Below are 13,998 nucleotides of genomic sequence, written 5' to 3' on the forward strand. Positions count from 1 at the left end.
GGGGAGGGAGCGCATCCAGGAAGCGGGATCGTTTTTCAACGTATCCCCGGATATCGTGGATCGATTCCTCCACCTTCTGTCGATTCGAAAGATCTGACGAACAAATAGTGAGAAAATCGTGGTACGCTCCTTTCATCGGAGGAATGCGTGCTGCGAGACGACTGATAAATATGTCGCTTCTTTTTCGGCGATCGTCAGACGCAGGTTTTAAAGCATGCTCGAAACGTGATATTTATCGAGGAAAATCAGGAAATCGCTTTGTACGCTTTTTCCGGGGGGATGTCTTCGAATTATTATTCGTTCTGTAAGAGTTTTCTCTGCTATATTATTATGACTATGACGTTATCAGATATTTTAAAATTCTCTTAGATTCTTTAGTGATATCCTTTTCACCTTTCCATAACCGATTTTGCAACTGAGATTTTTTTCAACTGTTACATTTGCGATAAATTACATTGCATTCCACTTTTTGCCGTCGTCGACGCGAAGCAATAGATACGCGTAATGGGACTAAATAAACGGGCACCGCAACTTCCATCAGAGGTTGCATCGGAATTATCTCGATGACTACTCCTTTAAAAAGACTTTAATGCGACGTACTGAAGCGCGAAATTCAGCCATGATGCGGTTGCAAGTAAGCGTTGCTCGCGTACATTTGCATCGATGAAGGCAAGCCTAAACGAGGAGGTAGCACCCAGATTTCTTTTGTGCCGTTGCCAGACGGCTATCTCGATGTTGAATCGCAAAGACGACGTACGCGAAGAATAAGACATTCGCTCTCGCCTGATCTGAGTCCTGATAAGATAGCACCGACGAACGTCGCTACTTTGACGATCGCGCCGATCGATTCCGATCCCGCTGACGAAATCGCAACGATATGGAATGCATTTTGTGATTTAACTAGATAAGTAATTCGGCAGAGTAGTTATCGATAAAGCAACACGAAGAAATTTTTAATGGATTCAGATCTTACTTTCTTTTCTCTGAGTTCACATACAATGTGAAATACTGTTATCACTCACCTGATTTTGCAAAAAGAACGGCGGTATTTGTCCCGCCGCTGGATTGGCCTGAAACATGGCGAATTGCTGTAGTTGTTGCGACAGTGACTGCAGTTGATGATGCTGCAGCGTCGAGGCGATCGCTTGGAGATCCTGGGTCCCTAATGCACCGTGCATCAGCAATTGCTGGCTGAGCAATTGAGCCGTCAGCGCGGTCTGCGAATTGCTATTGTTTTGTTGGCCGGACGTGTGTTGTTGTTGGTGACTGCCCGTGAGCTGGCTGCTGATTCCGGAACTCGGCGAAGACGCGCTGCCGCTGGTACCGCTACTGCTGTTACGTTGCGAGACATCCGTGACCTGAAGTAACATTGAATTGCATTCGATTTTTGTTAATATGTAAATCTTTAAATTTAGCCGAAAATGTGAAGCAACAAAAATTGGGAAAAATATATAATTACAATATTTCAAGATTCATATTTATCTCTCTAAAAGGAACATGTTCCAATTTTAGGAATCAATATCATGTCGAGGCGTGAATAGTCGTTATTACGGTCAGTAAAAACGTTATGCACAATTTTTGGTGTCCTACGGCTAAATAATTTATCGTTTGATATTATCAAGTGACAATCTTTGATTCCCCTAAAATGCGGGCTACGACATTTCACGCTGTAACGTGGGATCGGGAACACGAAGAATCAGCCGGGCCGTGCGCGAGGAGAGGGCCACCCTCCCTAATATTACAGAGTAAATTCGCCGTCGAACAAAGCCGTGTTTACACTCGGCCAGGTCAGGATATTGGTCACTACGGTCCATCCTGCGCTTTTGTGTTTTATAAAACCTACTCTCCCTACGTCCCTTCTTGTCGTCCATCTCGCTAGTGGCTTCCTTTATTTATTTGTCAAATATTGATCGCGAGCGCTTTTTACGCCCGTCAAGAGCGTCCTGTATGAAAAAAATCGAAGACACGGTCGCGCCGCGTTCGTGAACGTTCCTCTCGAAAGAAAGCACGCTTGATATTACGCTCGCAAATGGGATTGGTAACGTTGTTGATACATTTAAGCAACACACACACACACACAGGCAACAGATGACAATGGGTGACATGACAAAGCGCGCTTTCGTCAAAATAAGTAGAGAAAATACCATTGAAGTTAAGTTATTGAAGAAAATCGTCTTTTGTAAACGTTATTGACAAGCTAAGTATGAAGACATATTTAATTATCAATAACAACATAAACAAAATACAAGATTGGTTAATCACAAAAGAATCTCATAAAACGTTACATATGCTGTTTTCCAAAAACAAATGGATATAAATAAAAAATATTATATTTATTTGATTTGACTATTTATGTATTTGAAAAATATTTTTGTTTAAAAGAGAGAATTGATACTATTCTTTTAATTTCTCTATATACACTACAGATTATTACATTAATTATATATTACTACTTTTTAAGTATTTTTTCATAAAAAATATTCCATCTGACAAACTTAGCATTTGTAATGTTTTTATGTCTGATTGAATAAGCGAACAGAAAAAGCTACATGTTGTTTTTATATGTTTTAACAATGACGACAATAATTATTTATTAAAACTGTAAAAATGTTTGCCTTTCATTATTAATTCTGAGAACATATACAGACGTCTATCAGATGTTTCACGCGCGATGTTAATAGAACCGTTGACACGAAGGCCAAGAAAAGCGATAATTTCGCGCGTATTATACAAGCATCTGTAGCCTCGTGCACGCAAGATGCCGTGCAAATTATTTGCGAATTATACTATCGTATATTTTCCTCGCGACACTAAAAGCCGCCTCTTTTCAGCACTTCCCGATAATTATTAACGCGCAATACATGACAAAGATTCAATTAATATTTTTTTGTCTTCTAATCGCAATCATAAATTTATGAAGTATTGTTGAATAATATTTTACACAATTTATAGGATCATATAAAATTAAACAGGTATAAGAGAAATCTTCATAAAAGGTTATTAACAAAATGATCCAATTTCAATACCAATTAGAAAACAAATTATTATTACGAATACAGATGAAAAGAAGAAATCGATAGAATTTCAAAATAGATAGAATTAGATCAAAATGTATTTACCAGATTGAGAGCTTCCCTGTCCGAGTCCATAGAGTCATTATCAAGATGTACCTCGGTGGCATCTTGGATGTCACTTGCGATACTCCTGTCATCTCCGCTGAGTTCAGGACCGTCGACGTCGCCATGTAAATCTGCGTCTGCAACAAATAATTATCTTGATTTAAATATTTGTTTAATTTAAATTTTTATGTCTGATAAATCTTTAAAACTAAATCTATGTATTTTTACTTTTATTAAGCACTCAAGACGCAGTGCAACATTGACATTGCAACACTCTCAGATGTAAGCTTAAATATATACTTTTAGAATTCTTAGCTTATTATTAAATATATCAAAAAAATTGCGCTGTTGCCGTACAATCGTTATTGTTCTGCGCTCTATACTTCTGATGATGGTATCGTGTGGGAGTGCTGGTCGGTGTGCTGGTGACATGAAGACGCATGTCCGCGAAGATCATCCTGGATTCTTCCAGGAAGACCATCATAGCTTCGTTTGTTTCGTTTGTCGTCCCTACATTGGGACGCTTCTCGAGATCCAGCACGATAAATAATTTCTCGCGCGAAAGGGATCGCACTTGGCGATCCCACGTCGATCTATCGATCGGCGCGGTTCCATCGCGCTTCGAAAGACATGAGACGGAAAAAGCACTCCGATTAAAATAAAATAAAAAAAACGCACCTACTGTCCACGTTTCTCCGCGCGATATCAACTGACGATTGAATGCAAAAATAGTTAAGTTTACGAAAATTGGAACCGATGTCTTTAAATTGAATTTTCGCTCGTTAACACCTCATTAATATTTATGTGGACCGCGGTAATTGACTCCGCGAGTCCGAGGACCCATCGAAAAAAACGGTTCCGAAGAAGCGAGTTTATCGTAGAGCGTCCCGAGTCCTAAAAGTCACTGTCGATCTTCGTCGACGAACTGATACAGAACGAGTGTCAGAATGACGCAACGAAACTGTGCGCCCTTAGGGGCACCGATCTTCCCCACTACATGTGACCCTGCTGGGCCCCGGGATTGGTCGAACGTCTCAGTTACGTCAAGCCGATTGGTTGAGAAGAACCCTTTTGCCCTTTTGGCGTGCCCTCTCCCCCTACTTGATAGCAGCAACCCTTCGCAAGCATCCATCATCGTATCTTATGACTACTCTCTCCCTCGCCACCCCTTTACCGAGAGCCTCCTTCGTCTCGCTCGTGCCGGGGTCGAATAATGGCACGGAACCGATTCGCTGATTCGGAGACTACGGGCTTACGCATCGGGATTGGTTCGCGCGATTTTTAATAATTATTTCGATACGCTGATACACTATTTTGAAAGGGGATTTATAGAACCTAACGTATGTCGCGCCTGGGTTGCTGTCGCAGCAACGAGACTCTACGTTATTGGAATCAATAAACCTTAGGATTTCGTTTCATACACACTTTCTGCACATGAATTGATCATAAAAAAATTTATGCTAGTTGTTTTAAATATATTTGACGTAAATATATAATCGTGTGATTATATATCTAATATAATTATATTAGAGAAAATCTTTATATACAATGTTAAACTGGAAGAAAAGAAGCTGGAAATTTCTTATATATAGACTTTTTACATTCATATATTAATATATTAAATTTTAAATTTATATAATAAATAATGAAATTACGTAAATTTCGCAGCAAGTTTGTATGAAAACGTCATCTTGTAATTAAACGTGGTGAAAATTATATTTACAAAATTAGTACATAGTATTTACAAACTTGATTATTACATTTATATTATTATATTTATTAATGAAATATTACGGATCTTAAATACTTTCATCAATATTATTTACACATTTCTTTTGTTAGACCTTTTAACTATCCTTCGCGTTTACGAGGTAAACGTAAAAACATAAACTAAAACAAGCAATCAGCGACTAAAGACAAGAGAAGGAGCTATTCTCTCACATTCTTGTGGGAAAACCGCGGAAAGATAATGTTGAAGAGGGGGAAACGAAGGTCAGCAACGCCAAAAAGTAGAAGTCGCTTAGCCATTTGGAGCCACTTCTCTCGTGGTGCTTTCCCATCGACTCCCGATTCTGGGATAAAAGCTGAAGAGAGAAACCGAAAATGGAGATAAACGCTCGCGAGTGCGTTGTAAAAACGTTCCGCCGCGCGAGCGCAGGTGGGGAGAACGAGAGTGTTCGGATCCGTCGAGGTGGGGCCAGGAACGTTATAGGAATGTAGAAGATGAGTGAAGGAATTCAAAATCCTGTGAATATCCTGCGAGAGCGTCACTTTTCGGGGGTCCCGACCCGATTTTCGCTTCTCCATCTGCGTTACCTGACGGGAGGATTCCCCCGAAATCGTAAAAAAAAGGGAGAAAAAAGACGCAACAGGTCAGGTAGGATACCTTCAGGAAACTGGCGTGCACGCACGGTATTGGTGCGGATTCCCTATTTCGTTTCGTTCGGCACGTTTTACTCCACCCGGGTGTATCCCGGGCCCTCTTCCTTCGTTCGCGCGACCCATTACTCCCCGTACTCCTCGTTCTTTCCAATGCGCAGGATGTTGCGGCAGGTACATACGCGTCTCACACGCGGCTTTCCTTTTTCATCCACGAATTTGCATCGTCCCTCCCTTTTTTCATCGAAAATTACGCTTTTTTTCCGTGAGAATCTGCGGGCCCCTTCGAGGCTCTTTGCAAACGGAAAAGACAGTGCTGGAAGTGGGGAGACAGAAGAAGGGGTCCAAGATTTTTGGGGTGATTTCTGCTGGTTTCGATTTTACCCTTGCTCTCCTTTGTACGTTACGATGAACGACGCATTAAAGATGGCGTATTATGTACCAGGTGCGACGTCTTTGCGATAACAGAAAAAGAGAGAGTGACTCGCGGATGGAACTACCCACCGATTGGTTTTATTTCTTTGCAAACCTACACGCGTGCAAAATCATACGTAGACGCGCGTGTGACTCAGAGACAGAAGACGTAAGGGGAGGTAAATGCGACAGGAAGCGACGGTTTTTTTCGGTTTTTTTCCAGTTAGTACGCGAGTAACTGACGCTTCGCTCTCGGCGAATCACAGGCGATAGTTTAAAAAAAGCCAACGGATCGTCGCGATAGATTTTGTTTAGAGTAGGCATCTTTCTCTTTCGTAGATACGAGTAACGACTCGTATCTACGAAAGAGAAAGATGAAGAATGAGACGCGAATGTGAACGTTAACGGATTTTTAACGAACCTTCGTAAAGTTGCGCGCGCCATCGGTTGCGCTACAAAGAGATAGATTTTCAGGTACTAAAGAATATATTCTGTATCAAAGGATTTTTGAGAAGTTGCCGTAATTTGAAAAAGAAATTATATAAATGTTACGGGCAGTTCTTAGCAACTCTATCGCTCCTATAAATATCTTAAATGTCATTCTTCCTGCGATTAAAAAATAAAGTATAACGACTTCGCTATTAGTTTCAAACTACCAGCAAATTCACACCTGCGACCCTCTGTAGTCGAGTGAAAGGAGCGGCCGTTCGGACGCGCGATCCACCCGCCGTCCGATCTCGAGCTGGCGTCGATTCGATATCGAGCCGTACGAAAGAATGTCGCTCATCTGGAAGATCGTTATCTCCCGATGGATCCTCGACGTCTCTTTGTGCCGCATCTGCATACACACCGGCGCACGCACACTCGCGCGTTCATCGCGCGGCCGTCCATTGTGCCGCCGACGCGGTCACAATGCAGTCGCCCATGCAATTTCGAGCCATTCAAGTCCGTTTAGCGCTTTGCACGAGTGACACGGTAACCGTCTATCCATCACCCACGCACACTCGCACGGACGCGAGTCGAAAACACCATCGTCGAGAGAGAGAGAGAGAGTCGCACGAACGCAAGCGATGATACACACGGGCGGTGTCGCGTCGGTGGGGAGGTGCAGCTGTGGATGCAGCCCTCGTGTTATATGTGCCGCTTCTACGAGAGGTCGAGGATTGCGAGGCCGCGACGGCGACCTTCGCCTTCGTCCCTCAAGAGAGCGACTGCTCCTCGCGTGACCCACGACGCGAAAACTACGTGGCTGACGACCCGAGCACGAGCAACCTCCAGGATCAGGAGTGTTCGCCGTGTGCGAGTCACGTTCGTCAGGTGATAAAACGGCGTACAATAGCGCACCTGAAATCTACCGAGGATTATGCGGTTTTTGGCAAAACTTACTGCTATTAGTTCTGACAAAAAAAAAAGGAATTAAGAAATTTAATCATGACAATTTGCTTCTGCTTATCGAATCAGAAAGTCAAATCGGGAAAATCAGATTTATGAGAATTTATTGAGGATTAATTTATTATTAATTTAAATATGATATTCTTTGTATATTCATACAAATGATTTTAGAAATAATAATTTTTATATTAGAAAAATATGTAGGTAGCACAAAAGCAAATAAAAAAAATTTCCTAAATTTTAATGGAAGGTATAATGAAATCGCATTAATTAAACATCGTATTTGTTCGTTAAATTAAACGTTGTGAATACACTTTAATGAAGATAATTTCTATCAGAACAAGTCTTTCGCCATGTTACGTGTTTTAACACGTTACATTTTCTAGCTAATCTGAATTATAATACAAGAAACACACAATACGAAGTAGCGCAATGTGAGCAGTGATTCTCTGATATCCATACAAACCAACGTCTGAATTATATACCGCCCCTCATGAATATTGTATCCATCAGAACAAAAGTTTCCCAGAACTAATTCGTCGAAGTCAAAGTCCGAACGTATGTGTAAAATTGCGTGAATAACATGGTAAATCGATAAAATCAGAACCTTGATAAATTATAGAGATTTCACGCTCTTTAATTGTTTATCGAGATACAATATTGAACTAATTTGTTCATAATGCAGCTGATACATGAACGATAAATCTCTTCTTTATAGAGAAATTAAAATCTGTTCGCAGGAATCCGAATTGAACAAATATACATGTTCTGGTGTTTATCGTTGACCCTAACACGATTGCTAATTAACATTAATGTAATTAAATAATCTGCCTGCAACATTTATTATTAATGTATAAAATCTTACTATCTTACTATCTTTTGCTAACACGCGCTAAAATCACAACTTTACTTTTATGAATTGCACTAATTTGTTTTTCCAAATTGTATAGCGAGTTCTTAATGCATATTTAATCAAAGAACTCGAGAGAGAATCATTTATCACAAATCAGATGTTAGAGTCAAGCAACATGGATCGATTCTATCATCATGTTCCGATTTCACCGAACAGTAGCGTATACATTCCCATCTAAATTGGCGGACTCGGCCAATGAATAGCGACAGACGCTTTCTTCGCTCGCGAGCGAGGAATCGCCATGAAAAAGTTCCATTTTCTGGATGAATTCTGGCCACAGCACCGTGCAACCAGAATCCCTTCCTAAGCGGCAGTCTCTCCCTCTCTTTCTCTCTGTTCATCTTCCCTTCCAGAGATTCTCTTCGTCCCTTTTTCTCCTATTCCTTCATTCTCGTTCTTCCGATCGTTCTCTGATTCAAAGTGTTTTTGTTCGCCGGGGCGAGAATAGCCACCGACGACGAGGGCGTGCTGCTCTTTCCGCGCGATCTACATAAAATATCGATTCTCGAGGTGCGTCCCGGGAAAAATATCGGCGAGTCACGCGGGCCCGATGATGAATCCCTCCTACTGAAACCGGCCCTTCTCGCTTTAACGTACACGGAACGCGTCACAAAAGAGAAATCGTTATTTTCACGGCTCGGTCCGATTTCGCGGTTGCGTCCCGCATTCTCTCCCCGTTTGATCCCCCCTCGCTCTCTCTTACATGTTGCCGATCCACCCGCGAATTCACGATCACCTCGCCTTCGTCGGCGATTTACTTGACTCCCTATCCTTTTGCTTCTTTGTATTGTTTCTTCTTGGTGATCTTATAATTGATCGGTTTTCCACACAATTTTTACAATTCTTTCGAGACTATACTGATACGATAAAATCATGTCATCATCACATAAATTCGATTACAATTCTTATATGTATATATATTTTTAATAATGTTCTTCTGTATATAGAAGCAACATTTCTTGACTCTAAAAATCATCCACTTTTTTACGTACATTGGATTCATTGTTTTCACGAATCTAGGAACTCTCGCAAAATCGATTGTTTCGATGTTCGTGACGGCAAATGATTTATATGCTCTTGTTTCACAAGAATTAATTTACGGCATATCGGAATCACGATTCGTAGAATGCATTGCTGTCAGGGCCGAGATGACGTGAATTTTTATGCACAACGCAATAGATCAGTGCTCAACCTTAATAGACATTTAAGCAAGATTTCAAATTCAATTAATACGAAATATTTCTATCACGATTATTATACAAAGCGCTCCTTTAATATAATTTAAATTTTATCAATATATAGTTTAATATTATCTGATATCACACTAACTTTTTCTCGCCCGTATATCGCAAATGTCGCAATTACTTGCACATTTTCTCAACGGGACAACGACGGCAAGTAGACGTTTCTCATCATTATAGAGTTCCTTTTTTCCCCCGATTTACTCACGTCTCAGCAAGACGCGCACCCCTCTAAGATGGCAGATCGCATTAGAGCCGGGTTCCTTTCCTCCCAGCCGTTCTTCTTTCTCGGTCGTGTAGCAACGCGACCGAATGTCTAAGCAGCATCTGCCCTCCGCGTCGTTTCTTCGTCGCCATTCTTACGTAAGGCAACGACAATGCAACCCGGCCCGGGTTACGGGGGAGGAATTCCCCGGGTATTATTCTCGAGGTATATGCACCGCCTGTCAACCGACTTACGATTTTATTAGGGCCTTACGTCATTCGATTATGCTTGGCCGGGCCCCGGTTTTCATTCAGAGCGCGGGACCCGAGACTACCGCGAGGAAACGTCCGACATAACAGATCAGATCCGATCGGTTTCTACATCGCTTCCTTGAGCATTTTAACACTGCGAGGCTTTATGACTGTTTCATGTAAAAATATGGCTAAAGGTGACGTATTGTGATTTGGGAATTCTTTATAAAGAATGAAATGGCACCGAGTATAGATGACAAACTAATAGCCTGCCGATTATATGAAATATTCGAAACTCTCATAAATTATCAAAAAGTGAAGGATGACCATAAAAGAGATTACATAGTATATTGACCCAAAAATATTTTCTCACACACGTTTCGTGTGTAAAAATTATGATTAAGAATCTGCCAGAATTTCTAGCGGGGGGAAAAACCTACGAGTCGCATAAGTATTGTCCGGATGTTGTTGCCGAAAATCGCGGCAGTTACCGCGACGAGAGTGTAGACGACGAGAGAAGCGTATCAAAGGGGAGGGCACCATAAGGGGATAGATACCAGAGCCAATAGAATAACAGTGTTTCGTCTGGCGTGTTTTGAACCGGCATTGCCCGGCGGCTCGGCAAGGGTGACGAGAGAAGGGGTGGACTGGTTTCTGAGCGCGGCGTGTGTGGGGTGAGTCTAAAACCGTTAGGTTGGTCGCGTGCTACCGGAGGCACGTGGCCATCCTCCTCTCTTCCTCCCCCTTTTCTCCCGTGTCTTTTTTACGCACGCGCACATATGCGTGCTGAACAAGGCGCGACAAGATGTACGGATGCCAGACAACTTGCGTACTCGAGAAAGGATTCTTAAGCATTAAATGCGAGATAATCTTATATCACGTGAGATTATATTCTTATATATATTATAACTGTATTTCTGATTTTTGAAATTTTTACACACAACTTTTATTTTATTTGGCTGAACAATTATAGAAGTTTCGTAAAAATAGAGCCAATGATTATTTTAAAACTGATCCTATCGTAGTGCGTAAGGCTGATCTTAAAAAATAAATTTAATTCTGGTCTATTTTCTGACCTTTTTGAGATCTGTTCTGTGTGAGAAAATCGCCAACATCACGCGCACAACGAATCTGTAAATGGGTATTACGGATTCCGCCGGCGAATGGAACCTAATTTATTCCGTCTGTTTTCGGGGCCACGGTGAGCGTGGGCCCGGAGCTATTGATCGACGAAATTCGATGATCATTGTTGCCCAGAGCTTGTACCGTCGAAACCCCAAATTAAGGGCCAGGTAAGCAGCGAGAGATGCTCGGACGCATGGCGCCATTAACCGCGGTTGCAGCGCGATGAAAACGAAATAGCCGATCGCGCGGCAGATGCCGGGGATCGGTAAACAGTCGACCGGATAACAGTTAGGCCGCCGCCGTCATCGCTCGTCATCATCAACGCGGCCATACCGTTAGACGGAGGCAATGTGCGGGCCCTTCGGCACGTGCTATCCGATCGAACGCAGCCGTTCTTCGGAGAGATAAAATGTTTTGTGGGAGCTGATTTAAATATTAAAAATTTTAAGAATTAAAATAATTTAAGAAATTTACAATCATGAATTTGTAAAAAAAGGCACTTGCATTTAAGAAAAAAATAAGTAAAGAGAAAAAAAGAGAATTTTAATGTTATACTTTAAAAGCTTTAGACAAGTCAATTGAATAAGATTTAACAAATAAAATTGCACTACAATTTTGATGGCAAGTAAAAATAAATCATGATTAGCGACCTCGTAGAAATAGGTGCGAGATTAACAGGAAATCGTTTCATCCTCACTGTGTTCGCTGTAAATTTCCGATAAGGAAATGAAACTATGCATATAAAAGAGACCGAGAAGGGAGAAATTCTGTGACGATACCTCGACACCATTTTGCACTGGCACCCTTTGCCGCTCGACTGGCAGTGATGTATGGTGCGGTAGACCTGCATGCTGACCACTCTCGGTCTCTTACGCGCAACTTTCCCGCGTATTGGACGAAATTTGATTTCTAGATCTCTTTTGCGAGGGCAAAGAGCCGGACAATAGAATTTTAAATCGCTCGAAAATTGGGGTGACATATATTACTAAGCGCGAAGGAAATTGCAATTTTCTTTTTAGAATATGATTACAATATTTTATGTTACATCACTTTCAATCCTGTATTAATGTAAATTTTATTTGAATTTAAGCTTAATTTATACGATGATCGTAAAATTATCGTTAACCATAAGAACATTGAACCTTTGCCAGTTTTCCGAAAAAGAGCGAGTAGGCAACGTCGAGATTATTTGAATATCCCATATTTAAGATTCGTGCTGCGTAGTCAGGGGCAGTGATTGTCGACTTGGCAGGCCGGTCACGTGGCCGGCACGTCATACACGTCAAACCAACCCCCTGTGGAAACCGCCCTATTGCGTCTAAGGCCGCCCCGCGGCCGGTCAGCACAAGCGGGGAGGCCTGCGAGCACTTTACATTCTATTTTCACGCTGTACTGACCCCGATGTATGCGACTTCCTTAACATATTCACCAGATATTGCCTTTTGGCACGTGCTACCTACCGAATCGATATTCATCTTCCGTGAGAATGAGAATTTATCGACGTCCTTAAAGTGGCACCGATCGCCACGCTCGCGCTCCTCGAACAGTAAATATGCAAGTCGTGCATTACATTTTCACATGAAATTATGTATACGGAAAAATTATCTTAGCTATGTCAAGAAGCAATTTTATCTAATGTTGGGTATACATATATAAATAATAAATAACAGAAAGTATTAAAAAAAATATATAATAATTATTCATGTGTGTGTTTATAACGTCATCGTCTAAATTCAGCAAAGTTATACGAATTTCACACAACCCCTGTCTAAATGTAAACTGCGGTAAAAGGACGATGGACAAAGAGCAACTTTCAACGCGTGATCACCTACCACCTGACGTGCTATAAACGGAATAGCCGGCTATTTTATGCGTGTCACTGCCCCCGCGGTGTTTTCACGGGACGGCGAGCACCCCCGGATTTTTCCAGGGGTTCTCCGCGAGGCGGGCGACCGTCCGGTCGAGGGGAGACCATCTAACCGAGTTAAATAACGCTACATTACCGCCCTGCGCGATACAAGGTCTGTCCGAGTGTGAAATACTCCCTGGCTTATCAAGCTCCCGCAGAAGTTTCTCTTTAATAATCTCATGCCGATCGTTGCTCGCGTCGACGTGGCCGCGCACACTCTGCGTCCTTTGTGAAAACAGTGTTGTCTTTTTTTTCTGAATAGAAGAAAGTGTCGTTTTTCAGAATCATTTCCCACTTGATCGAACTCGATGCAATTTTTCGTGAAATGAGAGCGGATACAAATTTTCGATAGACAAGTGATGTTGAAAATAATATGTAACGTCAAGGGATCAGTTTCTTTCTTTTAAGAATTGTAGATTGTGAGAACGATAGGATGGAGAATGCTTTATCATTATTGGCTTAAGATTATATTTTTCTTGAAAAGTCTATTTTAATCTGTTACACTCCGTTACTGAAGAATACCAATGTGTATCACGTGTAATTAGACCCGTTGTTAAAGCAGTTCCGCTCCGAAACGTTGGGAATAAAAATTAGAACGGAGAAAATTGCATCCTTTGTGAGACTAATACATCGTAAATCCATTAATGTTAACCTACATTCAAGTTTTCATTACACTCGCGAATAAATCCGTTTCTTCGAGTAAATTGAGGCATAATGGAGGTACGTATGTCGATGTCGATATAGTTATATGTATAGACAATAGTTCTTTGAACTTTATATAACATTTAGTACAATAGACTAATGAGAGACTATGTTTACGTTTTTTCCCACATGGATATATATATATAGTCTCCTTTCCATTCTGAATATTTATAACAATTTCTCTTTTTATTAATTTTTTTTTACTCGTCTTTTTCTTAGCAAAATTCACTTGGCTGAACGATTAAACTAATTATGAGATTTGGTCTCTACGACGATCAAAATTGGGCGACCGTAATGAATTTAATTATTCCAGTGCCTCGCCACCTTGACGACGGCGACGACGGCGAC

At 41.3% G+C, this 13,998-nt stretch overlaps 1 protein-coding gene across 2 annotated transcripts in view; it reads right to left on the bottom strand.

Annotated features, from left to right (window-relative positions):
- LOC105459531 (POU domain, class 2, transcription factor 1-like) overlaps positions 1-13,998 on the bottom strand; it is a 118,724-nt gene that overhangs the window by 3,675 nt on the left and 101,051 nt on the right. For both annotated transcript variants that reach the window (XM_011705651.1, XM_011705650.1), the window contains exons 5-6: positions 3,120-3,256; positions 1,023-1,358 (exon numbers count right to left, since the gene is read on the bottom strand). In XM_011705651.1, coding sequence (XP_011703953.1) covers positions 1,023-1,358; positions 3,120-3,256 — 473 coding nt within the window. The remainder of the gene's footprint in view (positions 1-1,022; positions 1,359-3,119; positions 3,257-13,998) is intronic.

Source organism: Wasmannia auropunctata, unplaced genomic scaffold, assembly GCF_000956235.1.
Source record: "Wasmannia auropunctata unplaced genomic scaffold, wasmannia.A_1.0 LD334185.1, whole genome shotgun sequence".
NCBI lineage: Eukaryota > Metazoa > Arthropoda > Insecta > Hymenoptera > Formicidae > Wasmannia > Wasmannia auropunctata.